This window comes from Mesoplodon mirus (assembly GCF_964341445.2).
Source record: "Mesoplodon mirus genome assembly, chromosome: 5".
Classification (NCBI taxonomy): domain Eukaryota; kingdom Metazoa; phylum Chordata; class Mammalia; order Artiodactyla; family Ziphiidae; genus Mesoplodon; species Mesoplodon mirus.
The window spans coordinates 135043982-135070287 of NC_138980.1; the positions used below are offsets into that span (position 1 = coordinate 135043982).

The 26306-nt window shown below is 37.0% G+C and overlaps 1 protein-coding gene across 2 annotated transcripts in view; it reads right to left on the reverse strand.

Annotated features, from left to right (window-relative positions):
* The window catches only part of IPO11 (importin 11), a 204142-nt gene that overhangs the window by 172067 nt on the left and 5769 nt on the right, over positions 1-26306 (reverse strand). For both annotated transcript variants that reach the window (XM_082621272.1, XM_082621271.1), the window contains exons 2-5: positions 10039-10182; positions 6949-7049; positions 4017-4089; positions 2423-2626 (exon numbers count right to left, since the gene is read on the reverse strand). In XM_082621272.1, coding sequence (XP_082477398.1) covers positions 2423-2626; positions 4017-4089; positions 6949-7049; positions 10039-10176 — 516 coding nt within the window. In that variant the 5' untranslated portion in view covers positions 10177-10182. The remainder of the gene's footprint in view (positions 1-2422; positions 2627-4016; positions 4090-6948; positions 7050-10038; positions 10183-26306) is intronic.

Consider the following 26306-nt stretch of genomic DNA (forward strand, 5'->3'; position numbering starts at 1 on the left):
AATTCCAAAGCTGCTCAGTACAAAGAAACATTCTTCACTGGAAACCAGGTCTTCTCATACTTGTTAACCCATATTTCTAAACACAAGTGAAATATACTTGCTTTCAAAAAATCTTTTCTTCTTTTTTGAGTTTTAGATTACTTCATTTACCATAGCATAAACCTTTGTGGGTTACACATCATGTCTACAAGGTATTATTTGGTTAATAAATTTACAAGTACATTAGAATTACTATCTGTACCTTAAATCCCTTGCTTTCGTAGACCTTAGATTTTAACTGTACTTAATGTTAACTTTTTTATATTCAGGTTTGTATGAAAAGCTTATGATTTTCTAGAAAATGAATCCTCTTTGTGTCAAATCAAGCTCAATTTTGTAACTGCAAAGCAATTTTCTCTCCACTGCTGATTTTGTAGTTTGTCACCCCTGAAAAAGACTTATTTTAACATGGAGGGAAAACAAGATATAAAAAATGTTGGGGCACGCAGAGCAGTAGGGAGGAGCTTTAAGTGCACGCTGCACTACTTTGCCATACCAACTAGCTCAACTATGACCTTACACTTAATTTTAGGTGGGAAACTAATTTAGTACATGAAGACCATCTTAGCAATAAAGTAAACACATTATTAAAAGGAAGATTTTCCCACACTTCAGATTACCAAAATAATAGGAGTTCTTCATTAACTAGCAAACTTGCTCTTTATAATAAATCTTCCCACACATGCTACCTTCAATTAAAGTACACATCTTGTTTCCCAACCCCATGAGACAAGACTCCCCTCCTAGTCCCTACTGTGCTCCATGTTTCCAGGTTCAGATACTCCATTCCAGAATGAAAGGTGCTAAGCTGAATTATTTCTTCCCGGTATCTTGAGTTTTGTATATGCTCCTCAAACTCCTGCTTTTTGAAGTTTTGCACTATACCACTTTGAAATCTAGAAGGTATCTAAGAACAAATCTCTTCTTTTACCATTTATTCATTTAACAGTTACCTAGCACCATCCACTGATGTGCATTCTCCTGGGCTGGATAGTAGGACTATAACAATAAGAGCTACAGTCCGCCCTCATAAAATTCAGTGTGGTGGATCTCAAAAAGGTAAGTCAACAATTATAATGTAATTACAATGCAATGTACAGTGTAATAAATACTCTGCTGGAAGTAAGTACAAGATGCTAAGGAGACCTATATTTCATTTTATATGGAGAGGAAATAGCCTCACACTACAAGAAAACCAAGCAAGAAAGCTGAAGTGGACAGGAAGCTAACCCAAACAAGCTATACAGACTAAGGCTAGTTTAGATACAATTTGTAGAGCCTGACTAGGCTAAATATAAATTATATCTGAAAACCAAGGAGGCAACACATTAAGAGAGTACGACTTCAGAAAGTCAAACTAAGAATTAAGACTTCTATAGAAGAGGACCCTTCACTATAGAGTAACTGTAACCCAGAATCTTCTACACATTTGATTTTGGAAAACGTCTATATAAAAGAAATTGAAGGGGCCTAAGATGGGAATAAAGGTGAGAAAATCAACAAGAAATTCATAAAGAGACTTGAGAAGATAAAATGTCCATTTCTTTAGTCCTTTTTAGATATCAAGCAAAAGTGACAAGGATTTTAAAAGCAACCTTTAACAAAAAGAATTTCTTACACTCAATATCCTCAGATAAATAGAAAATTGGCTATTTAAACCTACTGGGTTAAAAATAAAGAGAACATACTGTGGTTCTGGTTTAAACTTTGGTGTATTAAGAATCACCTGGGGAACCTATCAAAAATGCAAATTCCCAAGCCATATCCTCAAAGTAAGGATTCCAAAGGTAAGCAAGAACACTTAAAAACACTTGGAGACTCCCATTGTTACCTGGTACAGTTCAAAATGTTAGGTTGAATAATATGAAAATCACTGTTCTGGTAGTTCAAAACAGTGAAATACAAACAAAAGCACCAAAGCAACTGAATGGAGAAGGTAAAGTTTATTCAACAAATGATGCTAAAACACCTATAGACACCCTCAGTCGTGTCAGACTCCTTCCTACATCCACCAATTACCCAGGCGTGTCAACTGTAACTTCCTAAATTTCAACTCTACATGCTCCTAAATGTTCTCTTTACCACTGCTTCATTTAAGAGCTTTATCATCAAATCTGAACTACTTCAAATAGCCTCAAACCAGTCTCTTTGCCTTCAGACTGTTCTCCACCAATTTTTCCCCCTCACTGGCAACTAAGTGACCTTACCAGTCATATCACTAACCAGCTTAAAACCTTTTGGGTGTTATCTATTACTATGAGCCTTTTGAGGTCAATTAGAAAGAATTAATAATCCTTCAATAAGATATTCAGAGGTAAAATTACACACATTTTAATACAAGTAGCGCAGTTTTCATTATCAAATTCTTTGTTAAATCACTTACATCATAAAACAGTTTTCTATCAGCAGCCAGTCGTTTAGACGCCAGGGTCTTGGTAACATGATAAAAGGTAAGCAATGCTCTATGCTGTCGAAGATCATCTTGTACTTTCACAGATTCTATAAGAGTGGGAATCAGTTCAGGCCACTGTCTAGGACAGTCCAATCGAGCAACTTTTGCAATCAGCACGGCAATCTGAGTTGCAATCTAAAGGAAAAAAAAATTAACCTTCAGAAATAAACAAATGAAATTAAAGCAATAGATAAGGAATGCATTTATAGTTGAAAATTACCTTTTTTGTTAATTATACATTTAACAGAAATGAGTAAGATTTCACTGAACAACTGCTTAAGATACTAGTTCTCAAAGTGTGATCTATGGATCCCTAGGGGGCCTAGGATCCTTTCTGTGAGGTCCTCCCTTTCCCAATAACGTACCGGTGTGAAGCTAGATTTTCATCACATACCTTCTGCCAAAATAATATCACAATGTTGTAAATAGCAAATATATTTGAAAATCTAGATGTCTTCTTTTAAATAGCCAGACACTAAAGAGACAGGCAAAAATGCCGAACAATGTTACTCTTCTCATTAAATATTTATAGTTTGGAGAAATAGCTATTGTTCACTTTTTAAAATTCTACTTATGTTAACAAATAATATTTTTTTAGATTTCTGTTTTAATTTCTAATACAATAAATATCAACATATATAACCATTTTGTGTTTTATTTTAGCAGTATAAGGAAGTTCTAAGAATGCAAACTTTGAGAGCCACTGACCTCAGAGTAGAAATGAACATCAATATTAGGTATTTACATAATATTTGTTCAGATCAGTTTCACAAATTCTGGTTGACAGAACACCTAAGCAATGGTTTACCCCTCAATCACCCAAGACCCTGACCCCCCAACCACCTCCTGCCCCACGGAAAGTAACACTGTTCCTCTCCATCTTCCCTCATCTCCCTCAGTTGAAGAAATGTACAGCAAAAAACTCAGATCATTTAAATAGGTTTAGATAAAACTGCATTGGATACACCACCTAATACAGTGTGCTTTAATATTCAAATTAAAGAATCAAATGTAAGAAACAGTAACTCAGAAAAATAATTTTTGTATCATAAGCAAACTTATTTTATTCTTAAAAGAAAAATCTCACTATAAGGGAAAGAAAAATTCAATTCCCACAGAGTAGTGAGAACTGCAAATGTGATGAAGGAAACAGACAAAAACCAGAAGCCATCCTGTAGTTTGGGGGGAGGGGGGATGGGAGTGCTAAATTAACTTCTATATATAATTAATATACAGAGATGTGCTTTCAATATTGGCTCAAAAACTGAAGAAGTTAAAAAATATACAAGTATATCTATCTTCAAATGACTTCTGCGTTTTAAATCATTAACAGCCAAATCTAATCAAAATTCTTAACAGGTAGACTTGGATCTCAAAATTTAAAAAACATCAGAGAAATGTGTATAAACAACACAAATGAACATTATAAGATTTTATTTTTAACGCCAAGAAACAAAGTTAGTTTGGAAAAGAAGCAATAACTAAGGGAAAAGAAAGAATAGTTGGCACTCATTTTCTCACTAACCTGGTTTATTGGTTCATTGAAGTTGGTGATTAGCCCTGCACGCAATGTAGATTTCTCCTCCTCTGAGAGAGCACTGTAAAAAGATATATTTGTTATGCAAGAGAATGCTGCCTAATAATGAATGCAGGTAAGCACGACTGAGAATTTTAGCAATAAAAAGTCTTTCAAAAAATGTGTCCTTGATTGTTTTGGTAACTAAACAGAATTATTTCCATTACTTGTATATTGACACATCAGGTAATTCAAAAGCACAAAATTCCTTCACAACTGAATAAATAGGAAATACGATAAATCCAGAGTAAAGAATGTGATATTTTGATGTTTCCTTCTATTGATATAAAAACAGTTGCCTACCAAAAAATTAATGACAGTCTTTAAAAAATCTATGAGTAGGGCTTCCCTGGTGGCGCAGTGGTTGAGAGTCTGCCTGCCGATGCAGGGGACATGGGTTCATGCCCCGGTCCGGGAAGATCCCACATGCCGCCGAGCGGCTGGGCCCGTGGGCCATGGCCGCTGAGCCTGTGCGTCCGGAGCCTGTGCTCCGCAACGGGAGAGGCCACAACAGTGAGAGGCCCGCGTACCACAAAAAAAAAAAAAAAAAAAAAAAAATCTATGAGTAATCTGACTGCAAATGAGGAAGCCAACTAGACAGCAAAAGGAAAGAGACGGAGACTATCCATCTGTATAAGATTGTATACATTTTGAATTTTGAACTATATGAATGGTTTTATTTATTTTAAAATTAAATTTTAAAGACCTCATTTTAAGGTTTTCCATTCTGGCTATGATAGAGTAGCTGGCACTGGATGAATCATCCCCAAAAAAATCTGCTGTAAATGTTGCATACAGGACTTCCCTGGCAGCGCAGTGGTTGAGAGTCCGCCTGCAGATGCAGGGGACACGGGTTCGTGCCCTGGTCCAGGAGGATCCCATGTGCCGCGGAGCGGCTGGGCCCGTGAGCCATGGCCGCTGGGCCTGTGCGTCTGGAGCCCGTGCTCCGCAACGGGAGAGGCCACAGCAGAGAGGCCCGCGTACCGCAAAAAAAAAAAAAAACTATATAACTATTAAAGAAAACATCCATTAACCTGAGAAATCTCATGTTTTTAGCAATTCTACAATAAGAGTTAGCATTCCACCTTCAACTTTATGCACTTGTTATCATTAGATGAATTCAGACTATATCCCAAGCAGAAATTGGATAGTATCTAATTAATTAGAACCCAGTAAAAATTGCATTTTACATAGTAATGATATATAAGCTTAAATTAATCATTCTGTGACAACAGTGGTAAGAACAGAAACTATAAGATGGAACTTAGATAGGAACACAGTTTGTTTGTTTTTTAAGTGTCTGAAATTTAAATGAGCTTGATAACTAATCTTTGCTCCCTGCTTTACATTCTTAGCATCCTTGCTGCCTAAGTACATTCATCTCCTTTCTAGTTTGTATCTCAATATATCACTAAAAGAGACAGCTTGGGGTTTAACTACTTATTATAAGATATCTCCCTTAACTTTTTTTTTTTTTTTTTTTTTTTTGCGTTACGCGGGCCTCTCACTGTTGTGGCCTCTCCCCTTGCGGAGCGCAGGCTCCGGACGCACAGGCTCAGCGGCCATGGCTCATGGGCCCAGCCGCTCGGCGGCATGTGGGATCCTCCCGGACCGGGGCATGAACCCGTGTCCCCTGCATCTGCAGGCGGACTCTCAACCACTGCGCCACCAGGGAAGCCCATCTCCCTTAACTTTTAAAATTTAAACTAAATTCCAGTTTCTAATTCTTTACATGAAAGTACAATCTGAAATATTTAATCATAAATTTACTCTCCCATTCAAGACAGTCACTTATAACCTATTCTTCAAATAACTAGTAAAACAAAATGAATTTTACTGGACATATAAAATTTAACTGGACATAGCAGTAGTAACATCTTGTTGCGTTGTTTCCTACAACTCAACAATATACAATTTCTCATTACTAAACACTCCATTTCTCTCAAAATTATGAATTAATTCTAAAATAAGAAAAGAAGGGTTTGATTTATACTATAGTATCCTAAGTGTAGCCTTAAAATACTCTAGTTACTTCCAATATTATTCAAGAGCATATTTTACAGGCACTATGAGGTATTCAATTTTTTTAAAAAGGGGGCTTATAAATATAAAAACTACAGAGTTGTGGTGCCATCTACTGGAGGACAAAGACTATGTTACCCCTTTGGCAAAGTTCACTATTTTCTATCCAACAACTTCCTGGGTCCAGTCTACACTGTCTTTCCAGCAATTATATAACATGTAATTAACTATTAAGAAAATTTTGTTCACTTAACCACCTAAAGAGAAGTTACAACTGAATCTGATGAGATTACAAATATATACTACCCAATTTCCACCACAGAGGCAATTATGCAGAAGACTAGGGAATTAACATCAGTTGGCTCAGAAATGACCTGGGAGTTCCTTCTCAATGACATTTTCCAGAATTCAAGCCTTGTACTTCCTTTAAAAAAAAAGGACATTTCTGAACACGATTCATTAATTCAGCATTTGTTTTGTGCCCATAAAATCAGAGATCCTCTAAGACAGAAGGCCAATGAGAAATCCACATACCCTATGCCCATGGGGAAAAAAAAAACTCACAGAAAAAGGCAGTAATATAAATGCTGATTTGTAACTAACTATGTAGAACACTTTTCTTCTTCAGTAGTTAACACACCTTTTTTTCTTTTAAATATCAAACACATCACAAATCTGCATATCATCCTAGAACAGGGAGCATGTTAGTCTCTGTACTGTTCCAATTTTAGTATATGTGCTGCTGAAGTAAGCACAAATGAATTATTTTACATAAAGAATGAAGATTAACAGATAACAGTCTTACACCTCCTTGAATTTGAAAAGGATAACACTGAGGGGGGGAAGAGGTGGAACTTACTGAGGTGCTACACGTCTCCAGTAGCGATCAATTCCATTTTTAAAATACAGCACAGCAAGCCACCTTACATTTATATCCAGAGTGTGGTTTGTGAAAATATTCTGTAAATAAAAAACAAAGCATCAGAATGGACATGTAATAAAAGTATAATTAACATAACTCAAAAAAGTATGGATAGATTTTTAATTAAATGCTTCACTTAAATTTTATCACTACACATATCATATCGTTATTTTCTAAATATCTATAGCTCTACAATTCATGTAAGAAAGCATATCTGCTCGGGAGCATGTTAATTATGTAAGCTGAGTAATGGATATGTGGAGATTCATTATACTATTCCACTTTTAGGTAGGTTTTAAATTTTTCCTAATAAAAAATTAAATTCGGAAACAAATCTAATTACACAGCATAATCTACACGCACACACATGAAACTAAAATAAACACTGCTAAATTAAAAAAGAAAAAGCAGACCCACCACAGCACAGATTCAAAGAGCCAAAGCCCCTGGGTTATTAATTCATGCTATGAAATAAACAATTTCAAAGCATCCTCCTTATCAAAGCAATTATGCTTACGAGTAAGTTCGACAGCAAAATATTTTCAAGTAATATAAAGGCAGAAGTGATATGAATAATTTCAACTCAAAGTTAACCATTACTCAAAAAATTTATTCACTGTGTTAATCCAAATACAGTCAGTCCTTGCCTTGTACCATAGTGGGACAGTGTAAAAATGACTGTGCAAGCTAAACCATGCAACATGACCTTGAAATCAAAATTACAACTGTTCTATAACCTTTAAAATTGATTTTAAAATTTATTAAAATTGTTATCAAAAGCTTGTAAGTGACAGTTATAAATGTATATGAAATAAAAAGAATAGTAAACCTAATACTAACACTGTAATTTAAAACATCACAAACTGTGAGAATTAAAATGTTTTACTGCTTTCTAAAAAATGTTTCTAGAATAGCAGGTACATAGGACAAATAGGATTGTAGGAATATGTTAACTAACTAAAACTGTACTACACCTCACACCAAAAACAACTCAAATCCCTGGAGTTGACCTCTTAAACACAATCTTGTGTGGGAAAACCTCAAAGCCAAAAACAATGATGTAGAAGTATGTCCTTAACTATAAAAAAAATTGATGTTAAGTATTAAAAATAGGTATGTACGCTATAAACCTATTTTTTAAAAATCATGTGCAACGAAAAAAAAAGTTACGAAGATAGTTGTTTAATGCCCACTTATTCCTTAAGACCCCTGACAACTGAGTCAGAGTCCCTCTTTTGGGTCTCCTTTGCAAAAGAAAGAATAGATTCTCTCACCACATTAATTGCACAACTAATTAATTAATTGCATTCGACTTTAACACTTTACATGCCTACCTTCCACACTAGACGAGTGGAGTCTAGCACACAGCCCAGCAAAGCAGAAACTTCATAAATTTCAATTGAGCAAATGAGTGAATGAATGAAAGTGACGTGGGAATACTGCGGAAGTTGGCGGATCTCAGCCAAACTCAGCTACACTTAGGAACCAAGAAAAGTCAAGCTGCAGGTGTCAATCCAAGTAAATATATATTATATACTGAATAAACATATTGAATAACAGGATTGGAACACACGCCTGAGATCAGGTGTACAAATGTAGGAATCTCCAGACTAAACTGGACGGCTAAGGCTCAAATAGAGCAAATGTGGCAAGACAGTGAGTACAGGGAAAAAAGAAGAAATAAACTCAGCAGTTTTTAAATCTATTATAATCTATTCTATCTAAATGAAATTTTACTATCCCTCTAAGAAGAAAAGTATACCTAGTAAAAATAAAAACAAAAAGGTCTAGGCACTTAATATTAATAAATCATACATTACACAAAAGGTATCAAGCAAGGCTATTGGTTTTTCCAAGGTCAAGCAGTAACCAAAATAAGAAAAAAATGTTTTATATTTTGGCCTGAAAAAACACAAGGCTAAATACAGAGCACAATCATTTAAATAAGCATATACTCAGAGATTTTCTAAAGATTTATACTATGTCCCAAATTTACAAACATAATGCTGGGATTATCTACAAGAATAAGATACTTTCTTTAGTATCTTTAGAAATTAATGTTTTTTATCTTTGTGTTATTGTGTCAAAGAGCCAACTTTCATGTTATATATTCAGAATATCAAGTATGACTCCAGATATTTAATTTCCCTTCCAGGCATGACTAGGAACTTCTTAAACGTTAACAACTCAAAACTTTTTAGTCATGAAGTCAAAATATGTATGTAATGTCATAATTTTCTATTTTACAAGATATAGTAAACAGCTCTGCTCTGAATTTTTGACCCAGTCACACATACTAAATTGGTTTTTGATCCAACTGGTAACCTCCTTGCCATGGCCAGAAAGTAAATCTCACACACTAATCAGAGTTCTCAAATTTTCCGAAGAAGAAAAGAATAAGAAAGGCCTTCAATACAAAAAGACGTGTTTTCATTCTGGTGTTGAGAAAACGATTTTCATTAATTAACCAAAAGCTTCTAACTAGCAGAAAGATTTAGTTAAAGCATATATTGTGAATTATCATACTATTTCCCATAATACCCAGGAAAAGATCAGATATGTTAAGAAAATAAAATTTTTAGACAGGGGAAAAGAAAATGGCATTTTAAAGTGAAACACACTGACCAAGGTAGACCTGACGGATGCAGCGGTGGGGAGACCTGAACAACTCTGACAACGTAAATTAACTGGGGCAAGGATAAGGATGAAGACAAAACATCAAAGTGTACTACCTAAAGTCTTCAGGTCAGCATTAACACACTAAAATAGATTATCAGCACAGTGTTGTCTACTGAGCAGATTCTACCAGTACCCTGCTGGGTTATTTATTCAATCATCAATAAACATTTCTAAACATTCTCAAAGAGCCATGCTCTGAATTTATATGTGGCAGGAGCAACGGCAGGCAAGCATCTGGATCAGTTTCACTAAAGTAAACCACCAATACAAGTAAGTTTTTAGAACAATTAAAAATAATAGTATCTCATTTTATTAAAATGTATAGTAAACTCTTTTAGAACAACTTACCAGCAACACTGAATAGAAACCTGGCTGCGTCTCCCACTGTTTCAACTGCTCCTCAGCTGGTTTTAACACAGCAGTATCCTGACTGGTGGCCTGTGTTAAGACCTGAAGAACGACAGTACTGGCACTATTGAGATCCATGGAAACCTGGCAATGATAAGTTAACATACTTGAATGTACATTATACTTAAAAAATTAACACTAATAAAAGGGAGAAAAGGGGCTTCAATGTTCTGAATTACTCCTGTACTTCATATCTACTCTTTCATGTATCTGCTGGATTTCTATCTCTTTTATGTACCACCCATACTCTAACTTAAAACTCCCATAATTCAAATCGCCTTTGCTTAAATCAATTTATTTCTAAAGGAAACTGCCTTTTATTGTCCCATATATAGAAGGTAGTAAATTGGGGGGAAAAAATGACAAAAACCAAAGTTTCTAAATTCTGGTTAAATACCACTGCCTGCCCCAGACTCTAATCATAATGCCTTCTTAGTTAGTTTTTTTTTTTAAAGATAAGCATTATAAAAGCTATAAAAGTATTAACCACTTTATTCCTAACAAGACAAGGAGGAAGAGAACTGAAAAAGGAATGCTTTGACAGAGTGCTAAGTACCTCACATTATCATCTTAGGTGCCACCAATAAAACCTGTCTGAAAATTCTTTTTTTTAATATAAAAGACAAATGCATACCCAAGAAATTTTGTGGAGGGGAAAAAAAGAACTGAACCAACAAACAAAATAAAACCCTAAGTTAGAAAGGATCTTAAGGGTTGGATGATCTAATCCTATACCAAGAATCTGAAGCCATTCTAAAAATACATAAGCAATTTATTGAATTCTCCAGGATTCTGTTTCTAATCATCCCCAAAATTGTGTACAACTGTTTACTCAGAAAAATACAAAGTATGCAAGATTAAAACTGAAAACTAAGAGCTGATAAAAAATAGTTCCCAGTACAGAGGTGACTGGGAATTAGCTTTATGACAGTAGTTACCTAAAACTGAAGAAACTTCCAGACAGTAAAAGTCTAAAAGTCATTAACCCATAAGGAATATATAGCCAAAGCAAATTACCTCCTTTGTTAAGAGTTGTAATTAAATTGCAATGACTCATGAAAAGGGAAGATTCCAAATGTTGATTCAACAAGAAATTTTACCCAAATATTACAACTTTTAAGGAAATTAATCATTTTGAAGTCTATGTGAGTAAAGCAGAGCTAGGGCATAAAAACTGGAATCAGACAAAATATTACCAATTAGCAATGGAGCTGAACTACTTTTAAATTAATAGTCTGTTGTCTGTATTTCAGAATTGACTTGGGTAGTACCCTGTAAATATATATTGTCTCCCTCACTAATTAGGAGTTTTTGGGGTGTTTTGTTTTGTTTACTTTCTTGGTAAATTTTTTTTTATTGAAGTACAGTTAATTTACAATGTTGTGTTAGTTTTAAGTACCCAGCAAAGTGATTCAGTTATTAGATAGATAGATACATAGATACTTTTTCAGATTCTTTTCCATTATAGGAGTTTCTTGAACAATGTAAGTTTCCATGTTTCATTACCACTTGGTAATTAGTGAATGGATTTTTACTCAATTTAGAGGGTTTGTTGGTAATGTGTGATTTCAAAAACAGGCTATGTAAGAAAGATTCACTTCATGGAGGCCCTAAGAAGATACTTTAAAGAGATAGGCAGTATGTCTTTCTGCCTAGTTGAAATATAATGCAAGCCGCAAAAGCAAGTCATGTATGTAATTTTTACCTTTTAAGTAGCCACATTAAGAAATAGAAACATGTGAAATTAGATTATATTACATTTAACTCAATATTTCCAAAATGTTATCCTCAACATGCAACCAATATTTTGAAAATACTGTTTAACAATGAGATATTTTACATTTTTTATACTAAATCTTCAAACTCCTGTGTATATTTTATACTTAAGGCACATCTTATTTCAAACTAACCACATTTCAAGTACTCAACAGCCACATGTGGCTAGTGGCTACCATACTAGCACAACCCCACTGAAAGTGTGGCCCGAGGACTGGCAACACCAGCATCAGCTCAAAGAAATGCAAATTCTCAATCCTCTCTCCAAACCCAGCAAATGAAAATAGGGGCTGAAGGCAGGAGGCAGTGGGGCAAAAAGCTGTACTTTAGTAAGTTCTCTAGGTAAATCTTAGTAATTGCCAGAGCTTGAGAAGCACAACTTTAGAACATCTAAAACTAAGGTACGTCTGAAAGTCCAGCTCTACTGCTAATGCAGTGGATGACAAGATGTGCAGTAGTTTCAATTATACATTCTTACTAAAAAAGGTAGACCCAAGACTTCCCTGGTGGCACAGTGGTTAAGAATCCGCCTGCCAATGCAGGGGACATGGGTTCGATCCCTGGTCCGGGAAGATCCCACATGCCTCGGAGCAACTAAGTCCATGCGCCACAACTACTGAGCCCGCGAGCCACACCTATTGAAGCCTGCACACCTAGAGCCCATGCTCCTCAACAAGAGAAGCCACTGCAAGGAGAAGCCCACGCACTGCAATGAAGAGTAGCCCCCAGTCGCCACAACTAGAGAAAGCCCGAGCACAGCAACGAAGACCTAATGCAGCCAAAAATAAATATTAATTAATTAATTAATTTTAAAAAAAGAAAAAGCTAGGGCTTCCCTGGTGGCGCAGTGGTTAAGAAATCCTGCCAATGCAGGGGACATGGGTTCAAGCCCTGGTCCGGGAAGATCTCACATGCTGCGGAGCAACTAAGCCTGTGCGCCACAACTACTGAGACTGCGCTCTAGAGCCCATGAGCCACAACTACTGAGCCCGTGTGCCACAACTACGGAAGCCCGTGCGCCTAGAGCCTGTGCTTCGCAATATGAGAAGCCACCGCAATAAGAAGCCCGCACACCACAACGAAGAGTGGCCCCCGCTCACCGCAACTAGAGAAAGCCTGTGCACAGCAACAAAGAACCAATGCAGCAAAAAATAAATAAATTAATTTATTTTTTTTAAAAAAAAATTTATATATTAAAAAAAAAGGTTGACCCAGCACTGATTTGCAGTTCTCACAAGGGAACTAAGGTATAAAGAGCAGGAATTCACTGATTCTCTCCCAAGCAATGTAAGAGCAACCAGCTTTAAAAAAAAAAAAAAAAAAATTTTAAAAAGCCAATATCTGAGCATATATTACATGCCAAGCACTGTACTAAGTGCTTTATTCATTTATTTATTCCTAGTAATTATTCTATGTAGTAGATACTCTTATCCCCATTTTTTAGGTAGAAAACTAAAGGATCAGAGATCTTACCTTGCCACGGTCACAATCTACTAAGTAGCAGTCCCTGGATTTGAACACCAAAGCCACTATTCTTTTTTTTTTTTTTTTAAATGCTGGCCTTAGACAAGAGGCCAGGATGGGGACTCAATTGTTTGTTTGTTTATTTGGCTGTGCCAGGTCTTAGGTGCAGCACGTGGGATCTTCATTGAGGCATGCGGGATCTTTTAGTTGCAGCGTGCAGGCTTTTAGTTGCAGCATGCGGGATCTAGTTCCCTGACCAGGGATCAAACCCAGGCCCCCTGCACTGGGAGCGTAGAGTCTTAACTGCTGGACCACCAGGGAAACCCCCAAAGCCACTATTCTTAATCAATATCTAATACTGCCTTCCTTGAGTGACAGAACAGACATTTAAGGCATCTCTGTAGTCCCAGGGCCCAACAAGATACATGACATATGCTTGATAAATATTTGCTGAATTAACAAGTGATCAATTTCGAACAATAAAGGACTTCACACTGAACCACACACGAGCTAATTAACTGATTTATTCAATAAAACTGCTGAAAGCCTGCTGCATACCAGGCACTGTTCTAGTTGCTGAGAACACAGCAGTGAACAAAGTGGTGTCCTGACTTCATGCAGTTTACATGCTAGTGGAAGAAAACGGATCTGTTTTTAAAAAAAAGAAAGAAAAGAGGTAGTGATATGAAGAAAATAATGTTAAAAATTGACTCTAACTGAATGTGTTACTTCAGATTGGGTGTTCAGAGAAGGTTTCTCCAGTGACATTTACAAGAGACATGAGAGTGACAAGAGAGTCCCACAAGCAAAGATCTGAAAGCAGAGTTCTGGATTGGGAAAACAACTGAAAACAAGGCCTTAATATTATAAACAAACTTAAGAAAGCCAGTATAATTGGCACTTAATGAGAATAGGGGAAAGTAGTACAAGATGAGGTTGGAGATGTAGGCAGGAACAGATCATGTGATTGTAGAGGAAAATAAAGCGTCTGGACTTTGATACATGCACAAAAAAAGCCACTGGAAGATAGGAAGAATATACGAATATAATAATAGAGAAAGGCTATACCAGAACTCATCCCTACCCCCAAACTGAACCTGCAAAAAGGAAGAAAAAAGCCATGTCTCTGTTTGGGGCTACTACTTGAAACATAAAATCACCGACTACTGCCAACCCCCAGAGCAATGTTTACCTAGAACCAAGACCGTGCAGATATAAATACTGATGCTGCTAAGTATTTTAAAAAAAAAACTATGAAAAATAAGTTTCTAGAATACCAGTTGGAATCAGAGTATATTTCCCCCACAGAAACAATATTATGAGTGATTTATCTAATGGGTAGAAAGGCTTTTCGGTCTGAGAAACAAATCATCATTCATAACTTATACTGGAAATATTTCCAAGTACTAATCAACTTCCTGAAGGGAAGCTTCAGGCAGCAATCAGTTCCTAATTTGCAGATTAAGTGCATCATCAAAAATAACAATCCAGACCCATGATGGATTATTAAACATACGTTACTAAAGCCTATTAAATTTTTTAAAGACCCCATAACAAACCTATAAAAAGCAAATCTGGCATGTGTACTAATATCACTGTTTTATAGAGGAAGAACTTACAGCTCTCAAGAGAATTGTCCAGGATCATTGTAGAAAACTAGTACATGGCAGAGTGAGCCCTAATAACAAGGTGTTTAGAATCCCAGCTCTTCCTACTAAAACGTAAAATGGTCTCACCACACCACCCTACTCCCTAATAATTAGAAACACACCATGCTCTTGCATAATAGGTTGCTGGAGAGAAAGATTCCTGAATCCATCAGAAATCTGAAAGGACTACATTTTCTATGTATTAATTATTCATACAGTACTCAATTGTGGAGTTTTCTTGAGAGGACAACAATGGCAACAAAGAACAGGGGGAGAAATGTACTGAGTCATTCAAATGTAACAGTGTGGACATAAACTTCATTTGGGATAAAAGATAGATGACTACTGACTAGCAGTAGTCAGTTTGGAGGGTAATACACCTGGAAACTAACCTTCAATATCTTTCTCTTGCAATTAGCATGCAGAAATAGAACAGGGCTGCTACTGTTATTTGCACATAGTAGTGAAGCAGACACACAACTAGTCTCCAAAAAAGCCAGAGACCTCAGACTGACAGAGAAAGAGAAGGAAGAAGAAAAAAGGGGGTAAGGAATGAGAAAAGAAGGGACAGGGTAGAAGGTAGGAGGAGAGGGAGAGACAGACACAGAATGTGTCTAACTGGTGGGAATGGCCAGAGGTATTTCTCAAAGAACTTGACAGGATCTTCATGGCGATCATCACGTCGGCCTGAAGGCCATGGAAGCTAGTCTCTCACAGTGGAAGTGCTGTTACATGTCCTCTGTTGAAGTCTACGTGTAGTGAGAGAAATCCCATACCTATGTTAAAACAATGTATCCTGTCCCTTTCTGTGCTCCTATATATTATCAAGAGACAACCAAGCAAACAGCAAGACTAAATTTGCCTAGGTCTTCTAATTAATAGTGTATACACTGAGGTTGCTTTGATTTTCATTAATTTGTATAGTTTCAAAATCATTAAGCAAGAGGAAACACTGCTTGTGAGCATTTTATTAGGTCTCAACTACACTACAGAAGAGCATTATTCAAAATCTAAATGCATACTCTTTTTTTCCTCTAAGAACAATAATACGAAAGGAGAAGGTGAAAATTAAAAGGGCAGGCATTTCACCCTTCTCACTATTTCACAAGTCAGTCAGTTCAATTTATTCATTACTGAACTTTACTGTAGTCTTTGATTCTATTAAAGTCTAAATAATCTAGCAATATATGACCAAGAGCCTAAAAATACTCATACCATGTAACTGGACTTTCTAGGCTTGATTCTATAAGATAATTTGCCAACTGTGGAAAAATCCAAAGTCCAAAGATAATACAGATGCTCCTGTAGTTGGAAACTTACCAATTTTCATTAAAAGAAACAAATAGGGAAAACTCAGTACCCCTGCCTGCCACCAACAAACCAGACTTCTCAGGCCTGCATCGACTTTTAACTTCAGTCATGACAATTTTCTTTAGACTACTACATTATCTGTGTTTGTCCTTAGTTTTAGGACATTCCACACAAACAATAACCACACCCCACTTTTAAAAGTTAAAGCAGTAAGTAAACTGACTGAAGAAAAGAAGGTGTAAGATTACAAGAAAAACTGAAGAAAAAAGAATTTCAAAATCAAAAAAGGTTCCCTCAGTGAAATAATTTATTCAGGCATAGATCAATATGGATGCTAAAACCATTAAGTGAAAGAAGAGCTGTTGGGGAACAGAATATTCCCAGTGTATCGCCCCACAGATTACTTGCTAAATGCAATGAATAAATAAACAAACCTTTAAAATGAAGGGATCTGTCAGTCTCCGGCTCAACCAAGAAAGCAACTTTAGTATCACCAACAGCTGCACAACTTGAGCTAAAGTGTGATGTGATGTGATGGGATGATGCAAAAAGAAGTATACAACCTCATCTCTGAACTACCAAAACTGATCAGCCACAATCTAATCAAGACTCTAGATCCAATTTCCAGTTTAAAAGAAAGGAGAGAGTGGGCTTCCCTGGTGGCGCAGTGGTTGAGAGTCCGCCCGCCAATGCAGGAGACACGGGTTCGTGCCCCGGTCCGGGAAGATCCCACATGCCGCAGGGTGGCTGGGCCTGTGAGCCATGGCCACTGAGCCTGCACGTCCGGAGCCTGTGCTCCGCAACGGGAGCGGCCACAACAGTGAGAGGCCCGCGTACCGCAAAAAAAAAAGAAAAAAAAAAAAAAAGAAAGGAGAGAGAATACTTCTGGGATGGTGTCATGAAGAGCTCCACAGATCCTCTCCTCAGTTAAACAACTGTAACTGATAAAAGTTATAAAAAGCAACCATTTACAGTCTCTGGAAAGCATATTTAAGGACATACAGCAAATGGAGAAACATTTATGCAAGAAATACTACTAAATTTTGGTAAAAATAGCAACAATCTGTGGCATTTGAGCCACAAACTCACTCCTGCCCCAGTGTGACAGAAGCTATACTCCAGGCAGAATGAGCCAAGAACATGGGGCTCCCCCTCTCACTCCGGCTCTTAATCTAGGGCTACAGTTTATCCCCAAAAAAGCAGACAGCTAGCACTTCTCATCTAACTGAGCTACATACTGAAGCTCTATTCCAGACAAGCACAGCCAAAAGGTCTGGGGTACTCTTCTTCCACCCAGGCACCAGTCATGGGGCAGAAGCTCTACCCCAGGCGTATCAGGCCAAAAACAGTGGACCTCAATCATGTCCACCCCAGTGTGCTCAGCCAGGAACAATAACAGTTGGAGATTTCAATACTCCACCTTCAAAAATGGAGAGAACATCTAGAAAGAAGATCAATGAGGAAGTATGTCTTGGGAATTCACTGGCAGTCCACTGGTTAGGACTCCACACTTTCACTGCTGAGGGCCCCAGTTCAATCCCTGTTCAGAGAACTAAGATCCCACAAGACACACGGCACAGCCAAAAAAAAAAAGAAAAAAGGAAATATGTCTTGAACAACATTATACACAAACTTGACTTAACAGATGTTCCACTCAACATCAGAATGAAAGCAACCATTCATCTCAAGTGCACATGAAACATTCTCCAGGACAGACCATATGCTAGGCCACAAAACAAGTCTTGACAAATTTAAAAAGGTTGAAATCATACAAATATGTCCTCAGATTGCAATCAGTAACAGAAATGTGGGAAATTCACACTTCCAGATTTCAAAGTTTACTACAAAGCTACAGTAATCAAGACAGTGTTGGTACTGGCAAAAGGACAGATATACACATCAATAAAACAGATTTTAAAGTCCAGAAACAGGTAAGTCAAGTGATTTTTTTTTTTTTGCTGTACGCGGGCCTCTCACTGTTGTGGCCTCTCCCGTTGCAGAGCACAGGCTCCGGACGCACAGGCTCAGCGGCCATGGCTCACGGGCCCAGCCGCTCCGCGGCATATGGGATCCTCCCAGACCGGGGCACGAACCCGTATCCCCTGCATCGGCAGGCGGACTCTCAACCACTGCGCCACCAGGGAGGCTCAAGTCAAGTGATTTTTGACAAGGGTGCCAAGACAATTCAATGGAGAAAGAATAGTCTTTTCAACAAATAGTGCTGGAACCACTGGATATCCACATGCAAAAGAACAGCTGGACCTCTTCCTTACACCATAGACAGAAATTAACTCCAAATGGATCATAAAGCTAAGCATAAAGAGGTAACTCTATAAAACTCTTAGAAGATCTAGGAGTATACCTTCATGACCTTGGGCTAGGTAAAGCATTCTCAAATATGATACCAAAGCACATGCAACTAAAGTAAGATCAGTTAAATTCATCAAAATTTAAAACTTTACCAAACAATACCATCGAGAAAATAAAGACAATTCACAGGACAAGAGAAAATATTTGCAAATCATATACCTGATAAGGGGCTTATAAGCAAAATATACAAAGAATGTTTACAATCCAACAATAAAAAGATAAAAAATTGATTAAAAGGCAAAAGATGAGGAGAGGTTTCTCAACCTGATAAAGACAATCTACAGAAAACCTACACATAACACCATACTTAATGGTGAGAAACTCAAAGCGTTCCCACTAAGATCAGGTAAAAAGCAAGGATGTCCCCTCTCAACACTCCTTTTCCACATGGAACTAGAAGTCCTTGGTCATGCAATAAGGTAAGAAAAGAAAATAAACGGTATACATATCAGGAAGGAAGACATAACTCTGTCTCTGTTCAGAAGTGACATGATCATCTATGTAGAAATCTGAAAGAATTAACCAAAAACTTCCTGGAACTAATAGGCGATTTATAGCAAAGTTGTGGGATACAAGGTTAATAGACAAAAGTCAAATGCTTTCCTATATACCCTCAATAAACAAGTGGAAATGAAAATTAAAAACACAGTATCATTTACATTAGCACCCCTAAAAATGAAATACTTACGTATAAATCTAACAAAATATGTACAAGATCTATATGAGGAAAACCACAAAATACCAATGAACAAAAGAAGGAACTAAATAAATATTGAATAGATATTCCATGTTCATAGATAGAAAGACTCAACATTGTCAGGATGTCACTTCTTCTCAACCTGATCTGTGGATTCAATGCAATTCCAATCAAAATCCCAACAAGTTAACTTACAGATATGAACAATCTGATTCTAATGTTTACACGTAGAAACAAAAGACATGGATTAGCCAATACAATATTGAAGAACAAACTGAGAGGACCAACACTACCCACTTCAAGACTTACTATAAAGTTACATGAATCAGGAGAGTGATATTGGTGAAAGGGTAGACAAATAGATCAATGGAACAGATCTGAAAGCCCAGAAATAGACGCCCAGAAATACAGCCAACTGATCTTTGACAAAGGAGCAAAGGCAGTACAATAGAGGAAAGATAGGCTCTTCAACAAATGGTGCAGGAACAAATGAACATCCATGCAAAACAAACTGAATCTAAACCCAGACTTTACACCCTTCACAAAAATTAACTCAAAATGGATCATAAACCAAAAGTTAAAACATAAAACTAAAAGACTCCTAGAAAATAACATAGGAGAAAACCTAGATGACATTGGGTATAGTGATTTCTTTTTAGATTCAACACCAGACACAATCCATGAAAGAAATAATTGATAAGCTGGACTTCACTAAAATTTAAAACTTCTGCTCTGCAAAAGACAATGTCAAGAGAATGAGAAGACAAGCCACAGACTGAGAGAAAATATGTACAAAAGACACATCTGATAATGAACTGTTACCCAAAATATAAAAAGACCTCTTAAAACTCAACAACAAGAAAACAACCCAATTAAAAACTCAGTCAAAGACCTTAACAGACACCTTACCAAAGAAGATATACAGATGTCAAAATAAGCATATGAGAGGATGCTCCCCATTATATGTGATCAGGGAAATACAAATTAAAATGATGATGAGATACCACTACACACCTTTTAGAATGGCCAAATGCTAGCAAGAACATGCAGCAACAGGAACTCTCAGACATTGCTGGTGGAAGTACAAAATGGTACAGCCACTTTTGGAAGACTGGTGGTTTCTTACAAAACTAAACATACTCTTACTATAAAATTCAGCCATCGCATTTGATGGTATTTACTCAAAGGAGTTGAAAACTTTATGTCCACACAAAAACCTGCACATACATATTTATAGCAGCTTTATTCATAACTGCCAAAACTTGGAAGTAACCAAGATGTCCTCCAGTAGGTGAATGGATAAACAAACTGTGGTATATCCAGACAATAGAATATTATTCAATGCTATGAAGAAATTATCTATCAAGCCATAAAAAGGGATTGGAGAAAAATGTGGAATGACTTCAGTTTGAGGTGATGAAGTGTTCTAAAATCGATTGTAGTGATGATGATCACACAACTCTGTGAATATACTAAAACTCACTGAATTGTACATTTGCAGTGGGTGAATTGTATGGTCTGTGAATTATATCTTAATAAAGCTGTTATTTTCTTTTAAGTGCTCTATGTAAATGCCAAAGTTAGCAAGAGACCAGGAAAAGCTGAAGAAATGAAAAATGTGGCTAGAGTAACAACAACAAGTGATGTTAATTGAGAGCAAGGAAGAGCACTTGTTTAAGAAACTAAAGCAAGATGAAAGGACATAAGACTTCTGACATAAGCCAGAGGTTCCAAAGATGCTAGTCCTATTCAAATTCACACTGTACCATTTGGATTCATTTCAGTTTCTCAACAGAGACTGTTTGGCAGGAAAATTCTTCTCTGTGCTGAGTTATAGGTTCTTTAGCATCCCTGCATAGTATATGTAAATAACACTTCCTAGGGATTGTTTTGACTCAAGATGCTTCCATATATCTCCAAATACCTTCAACTGAAAGAACCACCAGGGCTATGGAAGCATTCCCTATGAGACATCATGCAGACTGTCAAAGACTGATCTATTCTGGAATAAAAGATACACACTAAAACATATAGAACAAGGAGGAGAAGAGACATTCCCTTGCCTTCTCTTCTCTACTCCTAAAATATTCTACCTACTCAAGAGTTTCAAAGGACTTACAAACTCCTGCTTGGTGGTAGAAACTCAAGCTTAACTCCTAAACCAATCAGGATCTTAAAATACCCTTAGTCTATTTTGTAATTAGAGGAATATCTGTAATATCAAATAAAAAATACCACATAAAATATACTTAATAAAGCTATACAAATATAAAAATGCCTAAGAATAAAAGACAAGCAGGAAACATAAGACTATAAAGTGTTGTGCTAAGGTAGTCCTAGGAGTTATGGGGATTCTAATAGTCTACACATTTTACCTTTACGATGAAAAAACATTTTTTTTAAAAGGCCAAGAATTTTCACTTTACACCTACTCTAAATTTCCATGGGAATATTTGCTTGATTTCTCTTCTGTAATCCTGAAACTTATTCAAACTCCTCAAGAGTTTCAAATCATCAAGTATTTCTCTTGTCAAGCACACACCAAGAAATCATGGCAATATATTATATATACACATTAAAGTTGATAATGTAGTCAATAACTGCACTCTCATCATAAACATTCAGGACTTGGTTTTCAGTAGCAAGAGTTGATAAGCAACAGTTCTGCCATATTACCTGGATTTGTGATGGCAATGTTTACCAAAAGACATCTTCCTCATGCAGGGTACTCTGAGTCTTATATTCTAACAGCCTAACAGCAGTTTTACCTACAAATATTCATCTCTAAAAATTCTTACTATGTGACGTTCATAAAAACAAAAGTTTAAAACGTTTAACAGTCTGAGAAAAATGAAACTAAGAAAAAAAATTCTGATTTATTATTTATTTTCCTTTAAGCTTCACATACATATATACTGTACACTCCCATCATATAAAAGGAAAATAAATTTGTGTTTGTTAGCAATATCGTGTTTATCTTTAATTTCACTTCGAAGTATTTTCCATGAAAGTTTCCACATCAACTTGTTCCTTTACAAGATAACATCCTACTAGATCTACTATTTCTAAAGATGTAGAAATAAACTGATTAATCTGCAGTGCCACCTGATGGTAAGAAGTAAGTAGCACATCCCAAAGAGTATGTTCTAAGCATCCTCTTCCCATCAACGACAGGGGAAGAGAAGGACACTGGAATTCTCAGTGACCACTTGGTCAGGACAACCATCTGCAAAGTGACAGGACAACCTTACAGCAAGTGTTTTCAGGGTTCAGGAAGTTAGGGCAAAGAATGCTGAGAAAAGCACTCCTGAGGGAAAGAAATGAATGGGAGCCTAAAGAATAATGTAATACAAGATGGGATTGAAAACATGAAAATGAAATCTTCACACTGAGGCAAAACATGACAACAGCCTTACAGCACTGTCTCTACTTCTGTACTTAAATACTGCATCATTAAAACTACTCTCTTCTCGGGAATTCCCTGGCAGTCCAGTGGTTAGGACTCTGCACTTTCACTGCCAAAGGCCTGGGTTCAATTCCTGGTTGGGGAACTAAGATCCCACAAGCTGTGCAGTGCAGCCAAAAAAAAAAACAAAAGGAAGATTAAAAATACTCTCTTCGGGACTTCCCTGGTGGTGCAGTGGTTAAGAGTCTGCCTGTCAATGCAGGGGACACAGGTTCGAGCCCTGATCCAGGAAGATCCCACATGCCACGAAGCAACTAAGCCCATGCACCACAATTACTGAGCCTGTGCTCTAGGGCCCGCAAGCCACAACTACTGAGCCCGCGTGCCACAACTACTGAATCCCGCACGCCTAGAGCCCATGCTCCGCAACAAGAGAAGCCACTGCAATGAGAAGCCCGCGCACCACAACGAAGAGTAGCCACCACTCGCCACAACTAGAGAAAGGCTGTGCACAGCAACGAAGATCCAATGCAGCCAAAAATAAACAAATAAATTTATTAAAAGCAAAAAATATTCTCTTCTCTAGCAAAAGAAAATGTGAGATGAAGACATAAATATGTTTGAGCTTTACACAAAATAAATATGACAGAACTTAAGAAAATGTAATATTCATAAGCAATATTGTAGCATAAAGGAGACTGAGAAATTGTAGAACAGACAGAGTGATATGAGGAGCGGGATGAAATCACCTACGGAGAAAAACATGCAGTAGTTTGACAGAAGGACATTTGACAGAAGGACAAATATTCAGAAAGAGGAAGAAAAGCCAGATACAAGCCATTGAGACAGTGGCATAAGAACTTGAAAGCTCCAAATTTCCTCCTGGAAGAACAGGTACTGGGCAAATAAAAACTTGAATGGCGAGTAGCCCTTCTGGTGAAATGTATAAGCAATATAGTATTTACCATGAATCACTGGAACATATCCTACAGAGAGATGTGAGGAAGATGTCATTTTTTCAAGGATAGTTAAATTCCTGCAAGTCAAATCATGATCTATAGCCCAAGTCTACGAAAAGAATAGTAAGAGGCAGAAAACATTCTTGAGGAATTATGGATAGGAAATATTACAAAACTGTTCAACTGCCTGGAATCAAAAGCAAACTAGAGAAAGACAATGTGTCAAAGAAAGAAATGAACTTCTGTGAAGACCAGGGGAAGAGTTCGAACTCTGAGAAACAAATCTTAAAGCAGTTTGCCGAAAAAAAAGTTAAACCTGAAAATGACCAAGCTTCTAGACAGCACGACCAATGTAGTTAGAGAGGAAGTAGGTGGAGGTAAGATGAAATAAAATTGACCATGAGCTGATAACTGTTAAACCTGGGTGGTGAGTAGATAAGGGTTCATGATACAATTCCATCTATTTTTGTGTATGTTTTTTAAAGTGGCAGCTAATAGACCATGATACAGAGAATACTAAAGCTGCTGACATCAGCCGCTCTGGAAACTTTTAAATGCACTAGATAGTAAAGCGCTCCTTCCTCCACACCACTCTTCTACATAGAACATACTTCTGTTATTACATCTATTTCCTTTTGAGTCCCATCTACAAAATCACGAGCTACTTAAAGGCAAATATTGTGTCTTATTCATCTATACGTGCGAGCACCTAATACAGTGTCAGGGCTATAGCAAATGCTCAGTAAATGTTTGATGAACTGAACAAAGCAATAATGTGATTGTAATTTCTATGAGTGGAAGGCAGGCTTTTGGAAATGATGAAAAAGAGGTCAAAGAAACAACAATATTTCTGGAAGTACAGAAATTACATCACAGTAAAGAGAGAAATATCTATAAAAGATACTACGAAAGTAAACAGTATGGTGAAGAGCTAAAAAAAAATTAAGGAAGGAATAAATGAATGAATAATTCGCTCAGTATCTTCGCCTACTGAAATGAGGCACATTGAGCCAATAAAATTTAACAATGCTTTTCACTGGGAATATCTAACATCCTCTGTTCTAATCCTGTTCTCTCAATCAGGTTTCTGATACTTATTGGCCTGTCATTAGACTTTTCCACATTCATTCATTCATTCAAATATTTATTGAACACCTACAATGCCAGACATTATTCTAGGCACTTAAGATACATCAACGAACTAAAAAGACAAAAAAATCCCTGCTCTCATGGGGAGTATATGCTAGTGGGTGGAGACAGAGAAGTAAATTATACAGTATGTAAGAAGACAGTATACAGTGCCAGAAGACGGCTGTGAAACAAGTCCTGTCCAATAAACCCAAGTACCCATGTCATACTGGGAGTTTTTAGTAAAATGGCATTGATAAACTTCAATAAGTCTCTTGCCTGTGTGGTATACATGAGAGTCCCCCATGACTGAACACCTCCTCATAGGAAAAGTTAAGGAGCTTATCCTAAACAATAGTGACACCCACCAAGGTAGTGTCAGCAGTGAGGCCCCAACTAGTGTCACCACCAACTTCTTTGACATCTCTTTAGGTGAAAGAAAAAAATATACAACTGTATAAAAACTACTAAAGAACAGTAATTATGCTTATTGGTTTTAAAGTTCCTTCTCTGATATCAAAGAAATAGGAAGGAAAAGCTGTAGGCTTGATTTGGGGAAGATACTGTTCTTTGAATGGCAGCAATAGCACAGCCTAAATTTAACAGACCATAACTGACCAAATTGTAGTCAAAACTTTTTGCTAACTGTTAAGGGATCATCAGTCCTCTCCAAATATACATATCTTTGATTGGTAGTTTCCAATTACTGATCCAGGATATCATACAACTCGTCTTAGAAGAATCTCATTCTTGTTGTGAGAGTTCAGCCTAAGAACTCACTTGAATTTATAAAAATTCACTCATTAAAACACAGGGGCTTCCCTGGTGGCGCAGTGGTTGAGAGTCCGCCTGCCGATGCAGGGGACACGGGTTTGTGTCCTGGTCTGGGAGGATCCCACATGCCGCGGAGCGGCTGGGCCCATGAGCCATGGCCACTGAGCCTGCGCATCCGGAGCCTGTGCTCCGCAACGGGAGAGGCCACAACAGTGAGAGGCCCGCGTACCGCAAAAAAAAAAAATGTATAGGCTGTATGCCCAGTAACACCCTCAAAATTAGAAACTGTTCCACATTTTATCATTAAAATTATGTTCTGAGTCATTAAATAATTTTCTATCACCTTAGAGCCATCCACATCAGTTCTCTAAACAGTAAGTATATCTAATTTAAGCATTTTGTTTTACTGACCAAGAAACTGTGTCCTAAAAAGGTTGAAGAGAAAAATTGTGACTCCTGTACAGTCACACACAGGCAAATTGGTGACATTTCTGGAAACCTAGAATTCAAGTCTCCTATCCCAACCCAACACTCTCTATTGACTACCACATTTTTCCTTTTGATCACAATGAAATTAGCTGTTTTTTAAAAATCTTTAGACCTGAGAACCAAAATACAATATCAAGACTAGAGCTTATCTTCCTGATAAATTTTGTTACAGCAAAACTGAAAAC